The sequence below is a fragment of the Squalius cephalus genome, assembly GCF_949319135.1.
Source record: "Squalius cephalus genome assembly, chromosome: 2".
In the NCBI taxonomy this organism is placed as follows: Eukaryota; Metazoa; Chordata; class Actinopteri; order Cypriniformes; family Leuciscidae; genus Squalius; species Squalius cephalus.
Window position 1 is genome coordinate 47,919,112 of NC_137123.1, and position 25,824 is coordinate 47,944,935.

General features: G+C 37.0%; 2 protein-coding genes across 2 annotated transcripts in view; one reads left to right on the top strand and one right to left on the bottom strand.

Annotated features, from left to right (window-relative positions):
- ncapg (non-SMC condensin I complex, subunit G) overlaps positions 1 to 16,202 on the bottom strand; it is a 21,381-nt gene extending 5,179 nt beyond the window's left edge. Inside the window, exons 1-15 of the mRNA XM_079863982.1 lie at positions 16,127 to 16,202; positions 15,362 to 15,479; positions 13,798 to 14,007; positions 13,466 to 13,694; positions 13,178 to 13,323; positions 12,288 to 12,372; positions 9,989 to 10,184; positions 8,504 to 8,653; positions 8,217 to 8,357; positions 7,897 to 8,020; positions 4,555 to 4,644; positions 4,279 to 4,464; positions 2,548 to 2,658; positions 2,231 to 2,350; positions 1,116 to 1,337 (exon numbers count right to left, since the gene is read on the bottom strand). Of these exons, the coding sequence (XP_079720108.1) occupies positions 1,116 to 1,337; positions 2,231 to 2,350; positions 2,548 to 2,658; positions 4,279 to 4,464; positions 4,555 to 4,644; positions 7,897 to 8,020; positions 8,217 to 8,357; positions 8,504 to 8,653; positions 9,989 to 10,184; positions 12,288 to 12,372; positions 13,178 to 13,323; positions 13,466 to 13,694; positions 13,798 to 14,007; positions 15,362 to 15,469 (2,118 nt within the window). The 5' untranslated portion in view covers positions 15,470 to 15,479; positions 16,127 to 16,202. The remainder of the gene's footprint in view (positions 1 to 1,115; positions 1,338 to 2,230; positions 2,351 to 2,547; positions 2,659 to 4,278; positions 4,465 to 4,554; positions 4,645 to 7,896; positions 8,021 to 8,216; positions 8,358 to 8,503; positions 8,654 to 9,988; positions 10,185 to 12,287; positions 12,373 to 13,177; positions 13,324 to 13,465; positions 13,695 to 13,797; positions 14,008 to 15,361; positions 15,480 to 16,126) is intronic.
- A 1,011-nt stretch (positions 16,203 to 17,213) lies between these two features.
- The window catches only part of fam184b (family with sequence similarity 184 member B), a 40,727-nt gene continuing 32,116 nt past the window's right edge, over positions 17,214 to 25,824 (top strand). The window contains exon 1 of the mRNA XM_079848569.1: positions 17,214 to 17,690. Coding sequence (XP_079704695.1) covers positions 17,529 to 17,690 — 162 coding nt within the window. The 5' untranslated portion in view covers positions 17,214 to 17,528. The remainder of the gene's footprint in view (positions 17,691 to 25,824) is intronic.

Here is a 25,824-nt window from a genome sequence, read left to right on the forward strand (position 1 = left end):
TTTGCTGTCGTTTTATCACGCTGATGTAAGTTCAAGTGTCTGTTTCAAAAATAAGTTGGTTTTTAGTTAGTTACGTGATGCGGTGGTATAACGTCATGATTGACAGCTGTGATTGACAGGTTCTCAGAGCGAAGTAGTCACTGAAGCACCAACGGACATTTTTTTCGGGATCTTCGGAGGACTGAGGAGTTTGTATTTACTTTATTTTAACAAGCCTCTTGTCGTACTGCAATCAATTTTTTAAAAAGTGTGCAGAATCCACTCTCCCTGAGTGCATTCGGCGAGAGTGAGGGCGGAGCGTTGATTTCGCGGCTTTACTTCCTGCTCACTACTGCGCAGGTCTGGTCCCAAGATCGCTACTGCGCAGACTCAAGTTCCAATATGTCAGCGCCATATCGGGACACTGGCGGCTTCAGTTCTCATCAATGGAAGAGAGCAAAGGGGCGTCGTCCATCTTTTTTTACAGTCTATGGTTTAAACTGATAAGACGTGAAAATGATAAACTAGTTACTGATGGCCCGATTGTGCAAGTGAAAATTCAGTCATGTCCCGACTAATAAACGCGAGAGTGTGGTATCACCGCCTGCAGCGCTTGACGCTTGCCTTGTGCAACACATTTTGAGAGACGAGAGAGAGAAGACGCAGCAGCACTGCTGAACACTCAAGCTGTTTGTGAAATTGCATTTCGGAGAAAGTTTGGTTGTACTCGACGGTGTGTTTTTGCTTGTGTTTCCACCTTTAGCAGTAACAGTTTTTTTTGCATAGGCCTATTTTGCAAAATATTGTGCTTTGTTGGTCTGGTAACCAAACCACTTCCATTCTATTGAAGTAGCTCCCTTTTTACATAGCTGCTAACTTGTCATCAGAAGCTGACAGGCTGCTCTTACTCTCAGACAGGTGTTGTTGTGCACGCTAGAGAACGTACATGCGCCATACGTCATCGCGTCACTATATCATTGATATTGCAATATGACACTTTTTTTATCATGTAAAAAAATTATACCGGTATTATCGTGGACGGTATGATATGGCACACCCCTAGTGACAGCGAGGCCTAAGTTCCAGTAGTGTACCTTTAACATGTGAAAGTGCCTAAAGTGATGGATATGCAGTACCTCACTATCAAGGAATTCTGAAAGCATCCTCAGAATTCCCTGGACGGTACTCTCCTCTTCAACTTGTTGGTCAGGTTGTCCGTTATTGTCTGGAGAGTCAGGTGCCTGGGAGGTAGGAGGAGCAGACTTGTCTTGCAGGATGTTAAGGCCATTGAGCAGGAGCTGGTCAATGAGAGCTCGGAGAGCACTGATCCTGATTTTAGGCTCATCTAGCTGTGTGATCTAAAACACAAACACACAAAATAATCTCATCTCTAAGACTCATCTCTTAAAGGAGAACTCCGGTCAATTTTAACATTGAGCTCATTTTTTTGTAAATTTGAAGTGCTGTCAGTACAGAGAACAACGACAAAAATCAGTGTTGCCTACACCGTGTTATCCTCTTTTTAAAATTTGCACCCTGTTGACTTCAATGGGGCAAGTTTTAAACCTGCTTTTAGCCTCTTAACATCCTTGATGTGTCATTACAAGTGCCCAGCCATGTGAGTGATTCCTTTAGAGCAGTGGTTCTCAACTCCAGTCCTCGGGACCCGTTGCTCTGCACATTTTGTATGTCTCTCTTATCTGACACACTCAGTTCAGTTCATGGAGTCTCTCTTAACGAGCTGATGATCTGATTCAGGTGTGTTAAATAAGGGAGACATACAAAATGTGCAGAGCAGTGGGTCCCGAGGACTGGAGTTGAGAACCACTGCTTTAGAGTGAACGCGGGTGAATCTGACTGCAGTAGATGTGAAAGATATGAATAAAAATGATGTTTATTCAGCCAGCGCACATACCTGTATTTGCATCCTGTTTTCGGTTGAAGTCCACAGTAGTCGATTGTCGAGTTCACGCGCATTGGTTTAGTACGTACGATCATGCGCCCGAACTCGACAATCGACTACTGTGGACTTCAGCCGAAAACAGGATGTAAATACAGGTATGTGCGCTGGCTGAAATAACATCATTTTTATTCATATCTTGCACATCTACTGCAGTCAGATTCACCCGTGCAAATTTTAAAAAGAGGATAACACGGTGTAGGCAACACCGATTTTTGTCGTTGTTCTCTGTACTGACAGCACTCCAAATTTACAAAAAAATGGTCATCTTTAACACAAATGTTTAAATACCTGCAAGAGCAGCACAAGGTGTGTGTTAGCGAGGTCTTTACTATGGAGAGCAGCAGTTCCCAAACAGATGACAGCCATGTTGCGCACAGCAGGGTTAGGGTTAGACACACTTGGCAGTATCTAGGAATGAGAAAGCACTTTGAAGTTATATTCCCATAACTGCAGCTCCAGTTGAGCACTACACTGATTTGTGTACAGAGTCCAGTAACCAAAGTGGCTTGTGATAAAAGCGCCATGCAGACCCAAGTTTTTCATATACTGCAGAAAAGCAGGAAATGATTATTAATGTGAGTGCTTTTATGGATGAGTATGAGTACCAGTGACTCTATCAGAGCATTCATGGTAGGGCAGATTCCTCTCTTGATGTTCATTTGCTTGAACAACTCGGCACACATCGTCAGACATTTCAACAAAGTCTCTGGATCACTCTGGGGAAAATACACACATGACATGAGATTACATTATGTGAGATTAAAATTAAGCACTTAATGTAAGGCTTAATATGTACATGCACGTTAATGTTGTCAACTATGCCATAGTGTTCACCTAAAATGTGACACCAAGACTCAAGCCATTAACACGACATTTGTTCTCACACTTCGTCTTGTAATATGTTAATTTATGACACTGATCGAGCAATTCACTAACTAACTTACGCTCATATGATACAAGTTGAACAAATTTTAATACAACAACTATCCACAAAAATAATTCCAAGACCAATTCATCATGTATACTGTGACTGACAGCATAGTGATGGACAAAATTAAAATTGACAATTATCTAATCAGCATATATTTGTTGGAAGACCTATATTTTAAAATATAATTTATTACCGTGATGGAAAAGCTGAATTTTCAGCAGCATTATTCTTCTGTACCTACATGACTCTTCAGAAATCATTCTAATATGCTGAATTGGTGCTCAAATAAGATTCTTATTAAAGGGATAGTTCACCCAAAAATTTTAATTAGCCCATGATTTACTCACCCTCAACTTGACTTGACTTTTCTTTCAGACAAATACAATCAGAGATATATTAAAAAATGTCCTGGCTCTTCCAAGCTTTAAAATGGCAGTGAATGAAGGACCAGATTTTGAATTCCAAAAAAGCGCATACATCCATCATAAAAGTGCTCCGCATGGCTCCGGGGGTTAATAATGGCCTTCTGAAGCAAAGCAATGCATTTGTGCAAGTAAAATGTCCATATTTAAAATGTTATAAAGCTAAAATAACTAGTTTCCGACAGATGGCCATACACATCGATTTACAGTGAAAGAGTAACCCCTAAACTGATGCATTGACGATCGCAGAAGCGCAGAGGATAGAGCAAAACAAAACACCGGTCATGAATCAGAAGTCTAAAACAAGAATTTTTAAAGAGAAATGTCAGAGGATTTCGATATAAGAGAAGATGAGCTTGAGTTTGTTGCCCAGCCCTACTTGTTTGAACCGCGAGAGACATCAAAGCTTGCGCTACTCCTACATTGCGTCAAGGGTTACTCTTTTGGCGCAAGTCGACCTGTGTAGGCCTTCTGCTGGAAGCTAGTTATTTTCGTTTTTAAAGTATTAAATATTGATGTTTTTCTTAAAAAAATCCAATGCTTTGCTTCAGAAGGCCTTTATCAACCTCCTGGGTCGTATGGATTACTTTTATGATAAATGCATGCGCTTTTTTGGACTTCAAAATCAGGAACGCCATTATAAAGCTTGGAAGAGAATTTTTTTTTTTTTTTATAATTCCGATTGTGTTCATCTGAAAGAAGAAAGTCATATACACCTAGGATGGCTTGAGGGTGAATAAATCATGGGATAATTTTCTTTTTTGGGTGAACTAACCCTTTAATAATAACAGTTGAAAACAGATGTGCAACTAAAAATTGTGGAAACAATTCAGAATTCTTTGAATAAAAAAAAGTTCAAAAGAACATTTATTTGAAACATTATAAATGTATTTACTATAACTTTTTATTCAAATGTATGCTTGCTGAATAAATGTATTCTTTTATTTTTTTTTATGTATGTGAGTGTCTTTGTAAATTAGTACCTTCTCCACACGCTGCTCCTTGATATTTTCAGCAGGCTGCGAAGCCTCCAGGGCAAGCTGGTTCTTGAGCTCTTCCAGCTGAGAGATGGAGTCTTTCAGCTCAGCTGCACGACTGAAGTCCTGACAGCTGATGCAATCTTCTAAAGTCTGCTTGGCCTCCATTATCTGCACTCGCACCTCAGCTAACTATAAAAAAAAAAAAATGTTAGAATGATGCCAATCTCATGCATTATGTTGATGCCATTAAGCATCAGTGGTTTATGAAGTTTTACTCACTCTAACTTGCTTTCTGCGTTTCTCATTCTCATCCACAGGTTCAGAGATGGGAAAAATGGGCTCTCTCACATCAGAGATTATTTCAGCAACCTGATTAAAATAACCGCACACATACAAAATTAAACCTTCAGTGAATTGCTGTAGAGACACTTGACTGCATAAATCAGCAGATCTCAAAGGCCACATTTACATAGTCAACCAATTATATTTTTTCAGCAAAATGCCACCGATAATTCTTGTTGCATGTTCTCCATCTGAGAGGACTACACTGATTAGGTTTGTAATTTTGACGATAATATCACGTTATATGGTTATCATATCGTGCCCATTTGTTTATCTACGGTATTGGGGGGGTGGGGGTGGGGGGGGATTAAACAGAGAATCTCACCAGCACATAAGCAAATTCTTTCCACTTGACTGCTTAGACTAACTTGCTCCACCTATCAGGGCAGAAAAAATATCAGAGACTTCTCTAATCTCTATCCCCGTCGAAAAAGAAGTTCAAATTTGCAGTGCGGAAAAAGTTTGAATACAGAAAAAAAAACGTGTGGTTGTCCTCGAGGATAGATATCCAATTTTGAAAAAAAGGTGGATGCAAGTGGCTGCAAAAAGAGGAAACACGAACATGTCCCATTAATAACTTAAGGTGGTATGATTTCCACAATGCAGAGGGAAACCCCTTAATCCAGTTGTGAAAATGGAATTTACAGTATAACGCAGATGTCACGTAGAACACATGAATTGATGGACGGATGAATAAATCAAAAGTAGAGATGTACAATAAATGAAGTCGCGACATGGTTTGTGGATATTAAAGCGCAAAAAGACTGCTATAATCTGGTTGTTCTGTGTGTCTCTGTGTGAATGAACTGCGCAGTTTTGTCTACTACATACTCAAGTATGCGTGAAGACCTCATGGTGTTTTCTAGGGCTGGGCAAAAAAATCGATTTTTCAATTAATCGTTTTTTAAAATGTGGTCGATTCAAAATCGATTCTCAAACGCCATGAATCGATTTTTTTCCATATTTATTTATCTATTACCCAAAATCCAGTATTAGTTTTCCCCCACTGTTCATAGGCTTGCAAACTCCATTTTATAGCTAATGCTGTGAGATTTTATGTTAATTTTATCTAAATCATAAAATAACCTCAACTAGTGCTGCACGTTTAATCATATCGCAATCGCGTTGTCAAGCCTAAGCAGTTATATGACGCAAAAAAATGCTGCGATTTTTTTAAATAAACAAATTTGGGTTGTTAACGCAATTAACGCAGCATCTGTTAATTTTTGTCATTCTTTGGCTAGTGTTACATAATCCCTCTCTTATTCATGCAAATGTTTTTAAACCATTATTCGCGACAAGACAAAAAAGAGCTCGCTGCCTGTGAATGTCGTGACTGTGACACACAGAAAGACTGGCGCTAATATCGTGCGTGCGCACAAGACAGCCCAGAATACAGTTCTCTTTCGCGCTTGAACGAACAATAACACACAATTATGCCAAAATGTCTTTTTGTCGAGTATCTTCATAACATAAGAGCAATCTTATGATGAACGTGAAGAGTTGTGACTCGTGAGAGAATGAGGCGCGTGTGAGATCCGCGTCTCTGTCAACAGCGGCTGGTCTTAAAGGGACAGGACACAGTAGCCACTAATTATCTCTGTTGTTAAAGTTAATCAAAGAACAAAGGGAACAGAGAAAAACACTCACTGCTCTTGACTAAAGAACTTTTGTAACTTTAATAAGGATTAGAGTATATATAATTAATAATTAATGCAGCGCAGACTGTTTGATAACTTTATTACATTTCTATTTATGTCCTCCCTGTTAGACAGGAAGGGCACAGGTAAATATGATTCTGTTTTAATGTACACAAGTGTACCTAAAATAAAAATAGTTTAATATACAGGTTTGTAGCTCTTAATTTCTTTGTATTAATTAACCACTTGTAAACTTATGTTCACTTTTTTTTAATATAAATATAGGATTTGTATTAAATATATATTCATTGAGTCGAAATCGAAATTAGAATCGAAATCGAATCGAGAATCGAAATCAAATCGAAATCGAATCGAGAGCTTGCGAATCGAAATCGAATCGATTTGTAACATCTGAATCGATACCCAGCCCTAGTGTTTTCAGCATCTGCCATCTTTATTTGAGAAAAAACAGTCAAATTTGCTCTGAAAAGGTCTTTACTAAAACCCATCAAAATAAAATTTCGGTTTAACTTCATTTAAATAAATGAAAGGGATAGTTCACCCAAAAATGAAAATTAGCCCATGATTTACTCACCCTCAAGTCATCCTAGGTGTATATGACATTCTTCTTTCAGACAAATACAATTGGAGTTATATAAAAAAATGTCCTGGCTCTTCCAAGCTTTATAATGGGAGTGAATGGCCGTTTCTGTTTTAAAGTCCATACAAGTGCATCTATCCATCATAAAAGTGCTCCACACGGCTTCGGGGGGGGGGGTTAATAAAGGTCTTCTGAAGCATAGCAATGCGTTTGTGTATGAAAAATATACATATTTAAAACTTTATAATGTAAAATAACTAGCTTCCGGCCAAACTTAAGTGACTTAAGACTTAAGTGGAATCTGAGCCAGGACATTTTTAAATATAACTCTGACTGTATTTGTCTGAAAGAAGAATGTCATATACACCTAGGATGACTTGAGGGTGAGTAAATCATGGGCTAATTTTCATTTTTGGGTGCACTATCCCTTAAATTACTAGTATGTACTATGAAGAAATATGTTACTATTGTAGAATAGAATGTACTTCTCAAAATAATAATAATAAACAACAACAGCACAATTTATTTAGACAAAAAAAATGATATTCCTTAATGTTTGTTTTAATTTATCAAATCTTTGTTGTGCAGTAGGCCTACTTTTCATTTGATTACATTTTAAATTTTTAGTTTTACGCACTAATTGATTACCGCCGTTTTTTGTAATATTTTTGAATTACATTTTCTGAATAAAATACATTTCATTCTTAAAAAGTTGTTCCAGTCAATAATCAATTACTAAATTGAGATTATACATGTTTTTGATGATTCAAATATGAATAAACAAAACAAACAAATGGTTTCAAGTTTGTTATAGTAAAGCTTTTTTTTTTTACCAAAACCCCTGTTTTCATTCAACTGTCCTTTTAACTGATGATAATTAAGAATTGATTGTTTAACAATTTTCTGAGACAGTTTTCAAACCATGAAAGTCTCATAACGTTACAAATCTAACACTGAAACAATCTCTGGCTGCCACAAACACAAGATTTTTCTTTTTTTTTTTTTAAATATGAGTATGATGTTCTCACAAGGACTGACCATCTGAATTTTCTGTGCCTCATCTCGTAGAATGCCAATCAGTTTCTCCACCAGCAAACCAATCAGAGAAGTGGGTGTGTTGGGCATCACAAGTATCTCCTGGAGCACTGCTACCATGCGTTTCCTAGAAAAGTTCATAGGAAGATTAAAACTTTAATATCTACATTTGCAGTTAATAAATACAACAGACTTTTATGGGTGTTATACAAGTTATACAGATATAAAGGGAGGAAAAGGACTAGCAAAAACTGAGATAATAATAGTCTAATATGTTTCATCTAATTTGATCATTAAGAGATCAGAGTACTGAGAACTCAGACCTGCCGCCTTCTTCAGAAGTGTCAAGACACCCGACTAGAAGAATCAGCTGCTGTCCAACAAACTCTTTGGTCATCACCATCTCAAGCTGTGTCATATCAGCTTTTTGCTCCTCAGACAGCGGAGTAATGCTCTTTAGATAACTGAAACAAAAAGACATCTTTTTTTAGCTGGGTTATCATTTGCAAATGTTAAGTGTTTAACTGAATTCAAAAAGAAAATTAAACATGGAAGAATAATTAACCCAATTAAAAGGGTTACAAGAAACAAAAGTGTAGAGCATATTCACCTGTATAGATACTCTGCAAAGATGGCCGCCTCAGGGAGTAACTTCTCCAGTAATTCTTCACCCTCATTTCCTTTACTCTTGACAAACTCACACAATGCTCTCCAGTACAAGACGTTTTCACATGTTAGGGAGTCCACAGTAATTAGTTTCCTAAACAGAGGCACATACACATTTAAGAAATGAGATTAATGTTGAAAATTGCCCAAACAAATACTAGCAGGCAGTGTGTAGTAACTCGTAACTTAAAGCATAAATAACGGCATAAATAATAAAGCATAAAGCATGTAATAACTGCACATTACATTATTAAATGTAATAATCAAAGTTTACAGACATTTTAGTCAATAAATAGTAAATATTTATTTGGATATTTTGTTTGGTTATACTTTTCCTTTAATAAATGTTAAATGAGTATATATATATATATATATATATATATATAGAGAGAGAGAGAGAGAGAGAGAGAGAGAGAGAGAGAGAGAGAGTAAAATACATATCTAAAAGCTTATCTGATATGGGTTTTTAATTTCCAGTACAGTTTACCACTACTTCTGCCATTAGTTACTGGCAGGCCCACAATGGATCTTCACACTTTTCAAATTTCTTATGCCAAATATGGGAAAAACTAGCAGAATATTTATGGTAACATTTGATTCAGGGTTTCTGCAGGTATCTTCAAATAATTGTGTGTTACTGTTCGTTCAAGCCAGGTTCAAGCACGAAAGAGAACTATTCTGGCAAGCTGTCTGTGTACAGGATACTAGCACGCGTCTTTCTGTACGTTGTGTGTGTTACTTAGACAGGACATTCACATTTTCTCTTGTCGCGCTTCAATGGTTGAAAAGAAATTGCATGAATAAGAGCGGGATCATAATGTAAAACTAGCCAAAGGATGACAAAAATTAACGGATGCTGCGTTAATTGCATTAAATATTTTAATGCATTAAACTGTCTTCCAGCCACTTCTGCTGGAATTTGCACTCCCATTTTTCTGGTCTAGTTTTATTCCTGTTATTCCTAATGTACAAAATGTCCGCATCACGGCAATTTTAGTCAGGCTGGAAGCCAAACTGGTTCTGCGTTTATCACACTAACGTACATTAATTATGAAGGCTATATTCAAATTGATAAAGTAAAATGTTCTTTAAAACTATATCAACATTTTTAATGCCTGTAGGATTAAAATGTAATGCAATTTAAGGCCTTAATTTTCGCAAAATCCATTTAATGACTTTTAATGCTCCGTGGAAACCTTGTTGCTAGAATGTAGCTGAAAGTACTATGCTTCTACTAATAGCTGAAAGCAAAGCACAATGAAAATAATAATAATAAAAAAATTGCAATAAACCTTTTCCAAGATGTCAAATGGACATACAAAGGGCAGGGCATGTGTACATGTTTTTAAATTTTGGTGAATTGAATTAAGCCGCAAAACTGCAGTGACTGAAGTATGCTTGTTCTGGTGTTTAGATTCAAGTAACTGACCTCTCATCCAGCCTGATACCGTTCTGCAGGAGTTCATCAGGGTCTGTTGCCATGGAAAAGATGGCATGTAAGGTAGTCACTGCAGTTTCTGCACAGTTCTCTACATCCAGTTTGTGCAGCAACTGCAAAACATCTCCCTGCAGCAAGCGAAGCCAAGCAGGCAGCAAATGGGTCTTGATGACCTCCTTCACTGAGTCTAAGGGAAATGGACATGATTTGTTAATTGACTTATACTGCCCTGTCAGCAGTAAATATAATATATACAATGTACAAAATTATAAGATAATCAAGTATAAGCTTAATACAAGACAAAAATTATAAGATGCATTCAGGCGATACTTTGCCACATATTTCCAATAAACATGTTTTTTGTCAAATATTTCTAATAAACATGTTTGTTGTCTGATATTATCATCTAGGCAATGTAGTTCAGTAAGATATGTTTGATAGTAAAAATAATTTGAAAGGGCAAACAGAATGAGGTGTTTTCCTTAATAGTAGAAACCTGTGTTTGAGTCTTTAATGACCCCGTTGTCACCTAAAAAACAACTTGTTTGTGCCTAGGACTTTGTTGTTAGGAGATAGGGCTGCACAATTAATCATATCGCAATCGCGATGTCAAGCCTATGCGATTATATGACGCAAAATGCTGCGATTTTATGAAATAAATAAATGCATGTGCGGACATGACAACCCATTCTCTCTGAGAGCTGTTTGCCCATTTTCTACACTGCTAATAAAAAGAAGACCAGTCAGTTTCAGTTTAGGCAGTGGCACGTGTGGCGCGTATGGTCACGTCATGACTTTTTCCGGTATGCAGCGTGGAGAACAGGTGAAGATGGATGCCGAGCAGACGGACATTGAACTGGTGGCCAGAAAAAATTATACCTCTGTTATATGACGATATTTTGGCTATAAGATAACCGACACTGAGCAGAGAGAACAGGGCTGCCAACTCTCACTCATTCAACGTGAGACTCACGCAACTGTCACTTTTCACATGCTCTCACGCCACATCCATTTTCTCACGCAGTGAAAAATCGCAAAGCAAAGAGGACACTTGACACCGACAGACTAGACAGAGCAGGTTACTTTTGATATGAAACTAATTCTCAGCTCTCAGATTCTGTCGATTTTATTAAGAAATTCAAACAATAGCGTTTTGGCGCTTGTAAATGTGAAGTGACAGATCGTGATCGTGAACCGAACATCTCTTAGCCTACTCTTTACTAGAAAGATGGTGTGTTGAAAGATACAGTACAACTTACCAAAATGTTTAGGCCTCATACATAATATTGATCAATCAGTGGGGTTTTTTTCAACCGTGGAAAGAGGTCAATAAAACAGCTGGAGAACAGTCACATAACGTTACATTTACCTCAGGAAAGCCATTTGATGATGGCACGTTAGCTGGGTAGACAAATTATATAGAGAGGAGTATTTAGCTAAATATGTGCACTATATTAAATATTATATTTTTACTTATTAAAATATTGTAATGTTATTATAGCCTAGTAAAAACCACATTAAATTTATTTTTTAAATTGTTATTTTTAACCTTTAATAATAATATCAGCTGACAGGGCTCTCAGTATGTTTACAGCATTAGGCGAGATTTTTTTTTTCTTGAGAAAAATTACTGTACCTAATATTTATCCAAATAGATGATTTGAATTGAAATCGTGAAGCTTGTCAAGAAATGATAAAAACAGTAGTTTGTTTGTAAGTCATTGTACCATGTAATCACTAAACTTAACAAAATTCTGTTTAGTTACCAAATGTTTTGACAATCACAATACACTTACACCAAAAATGATCCACAAACTGAGTTTAGACAAAGCATATGTTACATCCTACTTAAATGTCCCTGCTTGTCTGGACAGAACGTTCAAAATATCTTATTTTCATGAGCATACAAATGTTCTTATTTATTGATCTATTTATTTTAACTATTGTACTATTGAGACAATAACAGGTTTGCAGTAATGCAAAGATATCATTATTTAATTTTGTAAAAAATATTTTAATTTGAAAACACTGTGCATTTAGTAGTTGTTGCTAGTTTGAGTTGAGAAATACACATTTCAGCATTATCACTAATCTGTCTGTGCATTTTCCTTGAGAACCAAGCAAGCTGACTCATGAAACCATTTGTTTATTAGCCTATATCGCAATATTGACCTCAATAATCCCAATATGACATTTTCCCCAAATCGTGCAGCCTTATTAGGAGACAATGCACATGAACTCTAATACATGCGTTGGAGAGTTTGATCAACAAACATGACAATGTCCTTACCTGCAGAGTCACTGAGGCCTTCATGCAATAGACTCACTCTCTGAGCGATGCTCAGAGCTCGAATATGCACTTTCTCTGCCAGTACCTGAGGCACATACATAAGCGCATCATATTTATTGCATACACTACCGTTAAAAACTTAATTAACTAAAGTTAATACCTTTATTATTCAGCAAGGATTCATTAAATTGATCAAAACTGACAGTAAAGACTTTCACATAAATAAATAAAAAACACCACTATTTACAAATTGTTAAAGTCGGCATGAAACGGAAGTTGAGATTGTAATTTTTTCCTTGTTGTGACGTATATCCGAGTGAAACGGCTTCTGAAATTAGAAAAAAATGTAGGGCGGGGCTTGATTTCGTCCTTCGGGAATTGATTGGATCGTTGGAGGTTGGGCGTTGCAAACAAAATAAAGGCAGATTTGAATGCCAGTTTACATTCAGTTGTGGAGGATTTCTCTCCACCGGACTCCCCACCGTTACCCTTCCATGAAGGATTTTTTATTTTATTTTATTATTCCCGCGAACCAAGATGAGTCAAATCAAGTTATCAGCCTTATTAGACATTCTCTGTTATCAGTCAAGTTCACCCTCGAGAGCATCTCGATAGCCGCACCCTCATCGACTCTGGCCGTACCCTTTCGCCATGGCACGTGACCGAAAGAGAAGAGAGGTCGTTTCGAGGGGGGATGGAAGGGTAATGTATTTGATTAAAGATTATAAGGGTACATGAATTTTAAAAAAATAATGAAGTGCACAGATAAATCATTTATAATAAACACTACAATATTACATATAAAAAGAAGATTTGTCAAATTTGATTTCATGCCGACTTTAACTTTCATTGCAGGTTAGTCAATTTGGTATTTTCTTAGACATTTTTACCTGATAAGCAAGTTTCCTGACTTTCTCTTTGACGTCTCGGGTGCGCTTGTAGATTTTAGTGAGTGTAGCAGCCGAGGGAGCGATGCAAGACAGCACAGCACGTCGAACCTCCGGGTTCGAGTCATTTTCCAAAATCAGAATATAAGCTACAAACACACAGAATTAATCACATTTACCTTAATTAAATTTACATTCCTTGGAAATTCATGGATCAATTTTGATTGTTAACATGTTAAGAAGGGATTGTAGCTCAACGTCTGTGAGTGAAAGTATGAGCATTCAGAGTACCTTTAATAGTGGGGCAGTCTGAGTCATTGGGGTCCTGAAGTCTGGCCAAGGCCAGTGCTGCCTGAATCCTGACATTAGGGTATTTGTCTGTTACTCTGACCAGCATGGCTTCATGGATCCTATCACACAGATCATCATCTATCTGAGCATTCTCACTCAGACTGCCCAGCAACTTATTCGCCAGCTGACAAACACGAAACCGCACAGCATGGCTGCTTGCACCGTGAGACTGTGGGAGGGAAAAAGATGGTAAAGAGATGGATAAGAAATCAAAGGTACACTTTGAGGTATGACTTTTTCCCCAACCCAAATGTCTGCATGAGTGACACTACCTCCAACAGGAAGTTGAACAGAAAGTTCAAAAACTCAGTGTCATCATCTTCCTCCTCTTCAGTCTCCTCATTAACAGGCGTTTCGAAACTCGCAGCAAACTTAGTGACAAAATCAATGACATTCTCCACTGCAGGCTCTCGGGTGTAAATGATCATCACATACTTCAGGCATCGGACGAACTCCTCGTGGAATTCGGACTTATCTTCCAACTACACAGAATTAAAAATGACCTCATTTAGAAGATTGTTTGATGTGTCAGACATGTTAGAAAAAATTCCCATGCACCTACACTACCTTTCAAAAGTTTGGGGTTGGTAAGATTTTATAATGTTATAGGATTTGTTCTCTCAAAAATGAAAATTCTGTCATTAATTATTACTCACCCTCATGCCGTTCCAAATGTGAAGACTTTTGCTCATCTTCAGAACACAAATGAAGATACTTTTAATAAAATCAGACATTTCTGTCCCTCCATTGACAGGTACACAACAAACTTTGAAGCTTCAAAAAGTTCATAAAGAGGTCATAAAACTAATCCATATGAATTGAGCGGTTTAGTTAAAATTTGCTGAGAAGACACAATAGCTTTATATGAACAGATTGAATTTAGACTTTTATTCACAAATAAACATTCATCATCTCACACATAAGTTGTGGTAAACAGAAGCTTAAGCATGTTTGCTTGACGTGCAAGAATCAAAGAGGTTTATTCTCGTGTGTTACACAGCACATTTGAGCTTCTGCATAAGGTTTGTTCACGCGGGTCAAGCAGGTTTGGTTCAGCTTCTGTCTATTGTTTGCCGATCAATGTTTATATGTGAATAAAAGCCTAAATTCAATCTGTTCATCATATAAAGCGACCAAGACAAGTCTCACCAGAAAATTTGGACTAAAGCGCTCAATCCATATGGATTAGTTTTATGGATCTCTTCGAAGTGTCAGTTTCAGTTGAGTAGCCGTCTATGAAGGGACAGAAAGCTCTCAGATTTCATCAAAAAGATCTTAATTTTGTTGTGAAGATGAACGAAAGTCTTACAGGTTTGCAGCGACATGAGGGTGAGGGTTTGGGGCAACTATCCCTTTATTGAAAGGTCAATTATAACCACCAAGATTGCATTTATTTGACCAAAAATTCTGTAAAAACTGTTGTAATGTGAACCATTATTATAATTTAAAATAAAATTTTCTGTTTTCGTATATTTTAAAATGTAATTTATTCCTGGGAAAGTGGATTTTTTTTAGCAGCCATTACTCCAGTTTTCAGTGTCACATGATCCTTCAGAAAACATTCTAATATTCTGATTTGGTGTCAAACATTATTACCATGATGAAAACCGTTATGCTGCTCAATATTTATGAGGAAACCATTAGCTATACCTTTTTTTCAGGTTTCTTTGATGAATGTAACGTTAAAAAAACAATAGCATTTATTTGAAATATACCTTATTTTAATAAAATGAATGTTTTTTTCCTGAATAAAAATATTCATTTGTCAAATACTGCCCCCAAACTTTTGAACGATAGTGTACATTATAAAATTCACGTAGCCTAATTATGCTGCACCTTATCATATCTAGTCTTCAAACTGGCAACAAGTTTCGCCTTATTATTATGAGCTTTCTGTGCGCGACGGAAAGCCTCTTCAATCTCCAGATCAGCGTCTCCAGCCATGTTGATGTTGCTGAGACACAAAAACAAATTACACAAAAAACAAAAACAATGAATGATATTTGATATACGTTTACAAATCCAAAAGACCCATGGAACACGGCGTCTTGAGGACATCCGCTTAAACATGTATTTTGTTTTTTAGTTGTTTTAGTGTTAGCTGTTAATAACACACTTCACAGGTTAAAGATAATTAGTCACAACAAATGTCGGGTAACGTTAACCCAGCACGACAGAATCGTTAAGTTACCTGATCTTTCCTCCACCCATTGGACACTTTTAACGATCTAAATAAAAAGTTATTCGTTAAATAAGCTAGTATATACGACACAGCACGATGTATGTTATCCCACAACAAATCAAACACATGAAAGAAGAGCACTGATTAAATGGTTGGATTACAATTCAAATTCCCTAAATAAAACAGGTAACGTTATTTGTTTGTACGTATAAAATGAACGACACCGCCTCGATAAACTGCTAACGTTAGCCCCGACAGTTACCAACAACACAAAACATGACGAACGAACTCATAATTATCATTTTAACAAATAAAAATTTGCCAGAACATTCTTCCTTGCGAGTGTATATGCTTAAATGTTCATTTTTTGATTTAAAAAAACAACAACAAACAAACAAACACTTTAATCCGCGACGTACCTTTAGAGAAGGCTTCTATCTCTTGAACAACGGTGAAAGCGCCACTTTTCAAAACTCTCTGCTCTCGCGAGAGTAACGTAGAACCGCCTCCTTCCGTCCCTTGCTGTCAATCATGCTTGTTATGGACAATACTATGGGGTTTCCGTCAGGGGGCGCTGAGAGGCTTAGTAACTACAGTTTTGAATATGGACCTCCTTAGTTTAAATCTCAAGACGTGTTTAGTTTAACTTTATTAATTTTAAGTTTTGGAGTCTGACATATACGTTTAAATATCTATAGGCCTGCAATAATTCAATAAAACGCTTTAATTAATCACGAACAGCTCTGATTGGTCCAAATTTAAGCTCTGTGAAAAATACAGATATTGATTAAGCTATATATATATATATAGCAAGAAATAGCATATATATATATATATATATATATATATATATATATATATATATATATATATATATATATATATATTTATATATGCTATTTCTTGCGGTTCGAATGAATGACAAATCCGAGACGTGATCACACGTTTCCAGTGTCCTGAAAAAAAAAAAAAAAAAAAAAAAAAAACCTCTCAGGATCCCACGCTATATTTGCTTTGTTTTAGGGTTGTAGGTTAGGTTTTATTCTTCTTGGTTACTTCTGACCGATCATCCTGAGCAAGTAGGTCAGATCAGCTCCTTTATCCACATTTCATCTCAAGTCTTGTACAAAAACGGCATTTAGCACGACGAGTAACGTTAAGAATATTGACATATGAATATTGACATACATAATAACGAAACATGGTTCAGACTTCGAAATATGGTTCAGGGGATTTCACCTTTAATAATATAATACTTGTACCTTTAGAATTTACCTGGCCCTCTAACGCTCTCTATATTTTGGGGACAAAAATCAATTATATTTATTTAGCCTGCCTGCAGTTTTGTTTGTTGTTTAGAATTGTTCATACAAAACGATTTAAATCTTTAAACACTAACATATCAAAAGGGAGTAACCGAGTTATCAAGGAAATTGATGCTTGTTGTCATATGTTGTGGTGCTGTTTGGGCGTGTTGGTGTTCATGGGAGGGGCCAAGATTACACTGCAGTACCCGTGACTTGTAATGTAAGACTGTAGTCACGCCCCGGGTGAGAGACAGGTGTCCGGGCGGGCTGGGGGCGCATGCCGTCAGTGTCAGTGACACTGTCAGTGAGTCGTGTACCGATGGCATTATCTCGTGAGCAGTGCTCTCACCGGGGGCAGCTTCACGGCGGAGCGGGAGGGTGTTCGCCGGTCGCTGTTGCAGCATGCAGAATGCTTTCGGCTGTCGTAAGAACTCTACCTTCAGGATCACGTACAGGCGACCAGTGTGTTGCGCAGCCCAGTTTGTGATTGATCAGCTTGATCTAACTGGTTATTATGGCTTCCAGCTCTGGGAAAATGAACCAGTCCCCCGGCGGCGGCAGCTGTGCATGTAACGGGACCTCTATTGCGGACATCCCCAATGTGATTGTAGAGAAGGAAATGTATGATTATCAAATGCACACGAAAATGTGCAAGAAAATAGCGCAGCTGACAAAGGTAAGCGCGTAATTTTACTACTCAACTAACGGGACTCATTTACTAAACTGTTTCCTGGATATCCATTCACTTAACGTGCCGCAGAGGTGTGTGTTTGTATGATTGTATTTATATGTATGCTAATACACCTTTCTGCTACTGCGCAAATTGTACGCTAACCATTACATCCTTTACGTGACAGACGACATTGTGTAAATATAGGCCTACATTATTGACACATATCAGTATTTTATGTTCCCTAACCCACTGGCACTGGAATGCAACAGGGTTTTAATGCTCTCAGCGTCGCATCACTGTCTTTCCATCACAGGTGATGCAGAAGAACCAGGCAGAAGGTATAATAAGACACATCACGTTTGAGATGTTGTACGGTAGCAAACGCGCTTTCATTGAGTTTATATAGTTCAGAGGGGGCTACTGAAGTTCACACTACGAATGGCTCATCTAAAATAATCTGACCCGTGGGTGATCACTGGCAACAGAAATGTGCGGTTATCTATTATCAGGGTTGTGTGTGTGTGTGTGTGTGTGTGTGTGTGTGTGTGTGTACTAGGAACCACCCCTTCACAAGCAGCATCCAGTTGTTATGACCCGTAGAAGCTTGTAATATGGTTGAGGCAAACGTAACAGACTTGTTCAGCCTGGCAAAAGACAGTTCTCTGATACAGATTTGTAGGCTGGTTCAGTTTAGTCACATTTGTTAGTTTTGTTTGTTCCACAAGCAAAGAAGCACGCTGGAATTATTATGTTTGTTAGGACGTACAGTGGTAATGTTTGTTATACCATATATGCCAAGTAAATAATCAAAATTTACAGTAGCCTACATTAATATTGTAATCATTCAGTACTGTATATAGGCCTATATTTTGTAATTGCCTATGATGTTAATATATATCTGGTGGCACCTAAGTACTTTTTTTTTAATTTGATGTACTTTTTGGCCATCTTTACTAAGACTGTAATAGAACCATTTAGGCTTAAATAACTCATATCAATTGGACCTGAATGCATTATGGAAATGTATTTAGATTAATAAATAGGTCGTAGAGGGAATGTAAAAGAAGATACTTTGAGAAATGTCTCAGTGGTCCTTACAATTGATTTTAATGTACCAAAATAGTTTGTTTACCAACATTTTTTTTAAATGTCTTCTTTTGTGTTCTTCAGAAGAAAGAAAGTCATAGGCTACAGGTTTGAAATGGCATGAAATGGCATGAGGGTAATTGATGAGTTATTTTAAGTAATTGACAGAATTAAATATTTGGGTGAACTAATCCTGTTAATAGTGTTGTTAATATTAGATTTTTTTTTGATGTAGGCTTATTACGTTTCTATTAGACAGGCCAGAAATGCATTCTAGTGGCAGGGTAGCCAAGGTGTTGTGAATGTGAAGTGAACACATGTTGCTAGTTTGAATCTTGATATGGAAAATCTGAACAGTTGTTGGGATACCCCTCCTGCCCTACACATTGTGCCATTGAAATAAAGCTCTTACAAATACAATTGCAACACTGTTTGTCACTTTGGATAAAATGCATCTCGTAACAAGTGACCACGCAACACTTTTCACAACACATGAAATTAAATATATATGAGCCAAAAAAAAAAAAAAAAAAGAACATTAATAAATTACAACTACATACTTTGCCAGGTTGTCGAACTCTGGAGTTTCAGTGATTTATGCATTTTTTGATTAAACTGCAACTAGGTTATGTATGATAAAATCAATAAAAAAAAAAACACGATCAAAAGAAGTCGCTGTTTGGATTTTAGGCAAATGCTTAAGTGATTGAATCATTATTGCAGTGATTATTATGTTTCTAGCATGTTGAATGTTTGGCAACAGTTCTTCTAACCCTAATTGATAAAGTGTGTAGCTTTTCATTTCTTAACCAACCATGTAGGAAGACACATCATGGCCAGGGTTTGACATTTAACACCCGCCACCTCGCCAAATGCGGGTGGATTTCAGCAGTGGCGTGTAACGCAGTCATACTGTCCAACTTTGGCTGGTTGAATTTTGTATATACTGTAGTATATACATTTTTCAATTGTAGTCTTTTAAAAAGGAAGCTGAAATAATAAACTAAGTGCAATGTAGTGTTGTCAAACATTTTTCGATACATATTGATACTGAAATATCTGAAACGATAAACTGAAAAATATCTTTCTCATTCTCTTATCTCTCCATCAGCGAGTTGACACACAAACCCACCTCCCTTCACTCACTCGTTTCATATGCTCTGGATGAATGTTGTTGGTGTTAAAGGGCTTAAATTTTGTTGTGGGATGCGCGTATTGCGCATAATTGTATTAATTCCTGCAGATTTTGTGCTCAATTGAGTTATTTTTTGGTGCTTATTGACCTTAAACAGTCAAATACACACAAAATGTCAAAATGCTGATCTTGGTGAATATTCACGTAAACACATTCAGTTATGTTTTAAGTGAACGTAAACAGTTGAGATTGAGAGAGAAAACGCATGTGTGGCAGTATAATGGATCCGTGTGTCAGGTCTTAAAGTTACAGCAGCCTAATATACCTGCTGCCAAATTATGAGATAATATAAAAAAATATATATGGCTGTTTTTCCCCACGGTATCGATTGTGGGCCAGTGAAAATGCTCAGAGGTGCCAATTTATGTGTGAAAATTATTCTTTATCCCCCCTCCCAACCATTCTTTCACAATTTAAGCCTGATGAATCTTAACATTGTCATCCTGGAATATGGCCATGATGTGTCTTCCTATATGGTTGTTTAAGAAATGAAAAGCTACACGCTCCATCAATTAGGGTTAAAATATAACATGCTAGAAACATAATAAGCATTGCAATAATGATCCAATCATAGACTCTTTAGCATATGCCTATTAAAATCAAATCTTTTTCTTTCTTTTTTTTGTATGTCTGACACTGTAAAAAATGACAAGGCCAACTATGAAGTATATAACTATGAAACCATAATGATAAGGAGGTTAAACTATAGGACTATAAAAGAAAAAGAAATATTTCTTAAAATAAGGCTTAAAAAGCTCATATTCTATATGCTCTTGGAATAAAGCACATATTTATGATACTGTTTGTCACTGTGGATTAAAACCATATGTTACAATACCAGTGACCAAACAGCCTAAAGTTTAGCCTCCGCTTTTCACAATCCACAACACATGAAATTAAATATAAATCAGCACAAAATTTAATTTTATCAGCAAAACTCCCTAATAGAAGCAAACACATTTACACACTTTATTGTCGACACTGGAGTTTCAGTTTGAATTATGCGTTTTTGTATAGACTGCACCTTGATGATGTATGATAAAATCAATGGCCATAACTATATGTCATTGTGTGAAAAATGAATCCCCTTGGACAATTATAAAGTGTAACTTTGAAAACATACAGGTTAAAGGCTGTAATATCAACACACTATTAATGGCTAATGCATACACAGTCATTTGGGTCTGTTGAGGCGGGAGAAAGAAAGTGAGAGAGTGTGTATCAGGTTTTATTAATATGGACCTTAGTCAGGAAAGATGCCATATTTACTGAGAATGAAAACAAGGCTGTGAGGGATGTAAGCCGATTCTATGGGCTGTTTTCCTCTGGAATTGATTTTGGAAAGCAGTTTTTGTAATATTTTATACCCAGGTATACAACAGTGCAAGTTATTGAACGGACTGTCCTTCAAGCCTTGTTTTCATTCTTATCAAATAAAAAAAATGGTGTCTGCCGTGACTAAGGTCCATTGAGGTTAGAGACCTCGGAATGGCAGCACTGTTACTGAACAAAATAGGCCAGGACTCGAAATTCAAACCTGCCACGTTGTGAGTGTGTATGTATGCATGTGTATGTGAGAGTATGCCTGTGAGCTGTGGAATCCCGCTTGCTATCATCATGTAAACATACTCCTACTAGTTATCTTTAGCTTTGTGTGTGTGCATGTGTGTCTGTCTATAAGAACAGATGTTTGAGTCATACCCCTCTCTACATTCAGCTCAGATTTGTGACGCTTAGTAATGCTACACAACAAGGCACACTATTTTTACCGATCAGGAGTGTAGGAGATTTGATCTACTTTGGTCTGATATGGATATATGAGCATGATGGGAATGGGGTGCGTTTCCTGTACAATGACATAACTTGCTGCTTAAACACTATGATGCATCGTTGGAGAAATTAACTAGCTAGTCACATCTGTTTCCCAAAACAGCATGATCACACCTCAATCATTTCAACCATGTTGGTTTAAATGGGACTGTCATTAATGACATCACATGCAGGAGGTGGAGTAATAACTATTGCTAAGTAATTGAATCGAGGTCGCTGTTAATGTGAGATTATTATTGTTAATTGAGATGAACAATAGACAGCTGTTTTTCTCCTCAACATAAGTTCTTCGAGTCACTGCTGTGAAGAACATGTTTCCTGTCATTTTGCCTTCTTTAATGTTTAATTTATCATGGCATTCCCTTGCGCACTCTTCAAAAGGCCGCTAATTGTTTGTGGGTTAAAAAATATAAATTGAAAAGTATATTTAAATTGAAAAATGTGGAATTTACTGCATGTTAGATTGCTTATTTTGCTCAAGAATATGATCTGTTTAAGTTCATGTGTCATACTAACAAGAAATTATGCTTCTAACAGGGTGAGAGCTGTAACTTCAACTACATTTGCATTTCTGTTTGTGTTGTGTTGGAACTATGGTTTTGGGAAACCAAGAATCGTTTAACAATGTTGGTAATGTTGGAATTTGCGACCATAGTTGGTTAACAATGCTGCATTGTGACAGCATTGTTTGCTTTGAGTGACTGCAACCTAACATTTAGTCGCTTTTTATAATTCTTCCAGGAAACAAAATTGTTTAAAAAGTATCAGGTTGACATTACGAACATTTGTGAGGAATAACTAATCACTTAATTTGTAAAATGTTTGTGATGTTTGTTGCTTCATATTAGGGGTGGGCGATATGGCAAAATTATCATATCACGATTTTTTTCAGGAAAATCACAATTCACGATTTTATCACGATTCTCTTTCATGTTGGTTTTACTATTTTGCAAGTGACTGAGCATTACAGCCAAACTAGTTTCCCTATTTTAAAAACAAAGCCTTATAAGGTAACAAAATATGAAATAAAAAAAGAATATCAGACAATTAGGCCAAAGTGGCACAAATTCAAATAGGCTATATACACAACATAATATACAGATGAAATAAATAGTTCTTTATTTTTTCAGCTACAGCAGGTGTATTTAACAGTAGCATTCAAGAAAGAAATTAAAGACAACACATATATTATACATTGATTCTTATTAAAGCTACTTGTAAAGTTCTCAGTCAAGAGCAATGAGTGATTTTCTCTTTGTGTTTTGTTGTTTTATTAATAAGTAAAATGAAAATTGTCATCATTTACACTCTTTTACACATTTATTGTTTTAAACCTGAATAAGTTTCTTTCTTCTGTTGAAAATAAAAGTTATTTTGAAGAATGTGGGTAACCAAACAGTTGCTGGTCCCCTGTGACTTCTATAGTAGGCTATATTCTTTTCTATGTAAGTCAATGGGGACCAGCAACTGTTTGGATAGCCATATTCTTCAAAATATATTCTTTTTTTTTTCTTTTCTTTTTTTCAGCACAAAAAATAAATGAATAATGGTTTGGAACAAAATTAGAGTAAATAATGACAGAATTTTCATATTTGGGTGAACTATCCCTTCAAGGACAAGCTGCAGCATGTTTACTATTGGGCTACTATGACTTTAAAGGCAGGGTAGGCAGGATTTTTCTAAAAAACTTTTTCCAGGTGCATCTAATGGACACCCATATGACACGCACCCTAGTTTCTCTCAAATTTGTGCTTTCACTTTAGACATAAGTTAACCAACTGTGTTTGTGTGTTTGACTTTAGCGCAATAATAACATAGTCCAGTAACCAGGCACTGTTTGACGTTTTAGTGTGTGCTTCGGGTGTTAAGCGCATGTTAATTAGAACCACACAACAGCACGTGAATGAAATGAATGGCAAAGCTTTAATGCACAGGCAAATAATGAACTTTTATGAACTGCAATGTCCCGTCCCGTGAGTGTAACCACTGCGTTAACATGTGATGATGTGTGAATGTACGTCGCGTTGAGTATGTTGAGATGGAGGCGCCAGAACTGCACTGATAGAATGCACTGTAGCACGATACTACGATATTTCTTCAAAAGCAGGTCGTGGAGGCATTTTAAAGGTGCTCTAAGCGCTGTTGGGTGACGTCACTTCTTGTTGACGTTCAAAGTATTGTCAATCAAAACGGAGGCTAGCTCGACCCTCTCTCCTCCTAATTCTAACGTTAGTCGTTGACGTTGTCAAAGACATCTTAATCTTCTGACAAAGGTGGTCAAAACTGCATCTAAAATTATTGGAGTTCCACTTGAACCACTCCAAAACATTTACTGGAAACGCAGCACTAAGAAGGCACTAGGTATTATGCAGGATTCTAGTCATCCTGCACATAATCTCTTCTCCCACCTTCCATCAGGGAGACGTTTGCAGAGCATCCCAACGCGCACATCACGTTTCAGGAATAGTTTTTACCCTCAGGTAATAAGGCTACTGAATGATAGTACAACAGGAAGGTGGGTTGCGGTTTGAATGTAGTTACTATATTTACTGTGCTTGGATATTTTAATGTTATTATATTTGTTATTTTTTGACTGGTGCTGAGAGAGTGCCAAGGCACATTGTATCTCATTGCTGTGGTACTCTGTACTAATATACATATGACAATAAACTTGAACTGGACATCTCTCATCTAGCTAACTTCCCTCTTCATGCTTTTCTCCTCCACTCCCCACACCCCCATTCATGTGCACCGCACTAACCCCCCAACCCCCACCCCCAAATCATTCTTGTTGGTTATTGGCTGGAACACTGTTTGTTATGTTTTGTGGTGCAGGTTGGCCCAGTTTGTTTTTGTTGCTGTTTGTGGAGCCTGGGCTATCTACAGAGACCGTGTTTTTTTACAGTGTGTTCAGGGGACAGGCAGCTAGCGGATAGTGAGGAGATGTTTGCTGTATGTGACAAAAACAAGTAATAAAAACTCAGTGAGTGTTTTAGCGCAATTTTCTGACGTCATGGGATCACAACACAAACGCCGCCTTCACACTGGCAGTTGAAATCAGCTCCGATACGGCAGCGAAACGACCGGAAGTCATTAATTTCCTATGGAGATTCGCAGACCGCATGCGAATGGGTCCGATCCGGGTCCGAACGAGTGCGGTGCGAAAAAAATTGTGTCCGTTGGCCATCCGGATGCGTTCAAAAAATTGAACTCTTGCGAAAGGCTACGGACGGTTTCTATCCGAAAATCCCAACGGAAGTTAGCGTTGCTATGGTACTGATAAACAAACCTGGATTCTTAACTTTTAATAAAATAAATAATGATTTTATAACGAGTAGTTGTCATGTCATTTTTTTATTTTCATGATGTTTTAATGTTATTAGGGCAGTTAATACAATTAAATAATTCAATATTTAAATATACTCGCTTCCGAGGCTTCCGACCACTGATCTATATAATGACATATATATATATATATATATGTCATTCTATATAGATCAGTGCTTCCGACGCTTTTCACCGTTGTGTACGACGTCCGCTGGGGGCGTATTGCGTATTACGGAGCTGATTTCAACTGCCAGTGTGAAGGCGGCGTAAGAGATAGTAAATCTTTTCCTGGATTTTTTTTTGTGCGTTCCCGAGATTAGACCTTCCTTAACATAATGCAGAAAACCCGAAGTCTCTACGTGGTCTGGTTGAGGAGTAGATAGAAGTACAAGTTTGGTGCGCACAGACAGAACAGAAATCATGAGTTAACAATCGCAATTTTGTCCGGTGGAAAATTGCGCTAAAAATTTCAGCCTAAAAAACGCGTGACATCGCTAAGAGCACCTTTAATCGTCCACGATCAAAAACCGTGATATTACTTCAGATCTTTAAAAGACATTTAGAATTGGTTGGGGACTTTTTTGCGCACCGTTTTGCCTGTTATTTTGGTATTTATTGAAACTTGTTTCCGCCACGGAATAAAATAATTTAAAAGATAATTGTGACTTTTTATCTCACAATTCTTGAATTTTCAATTTT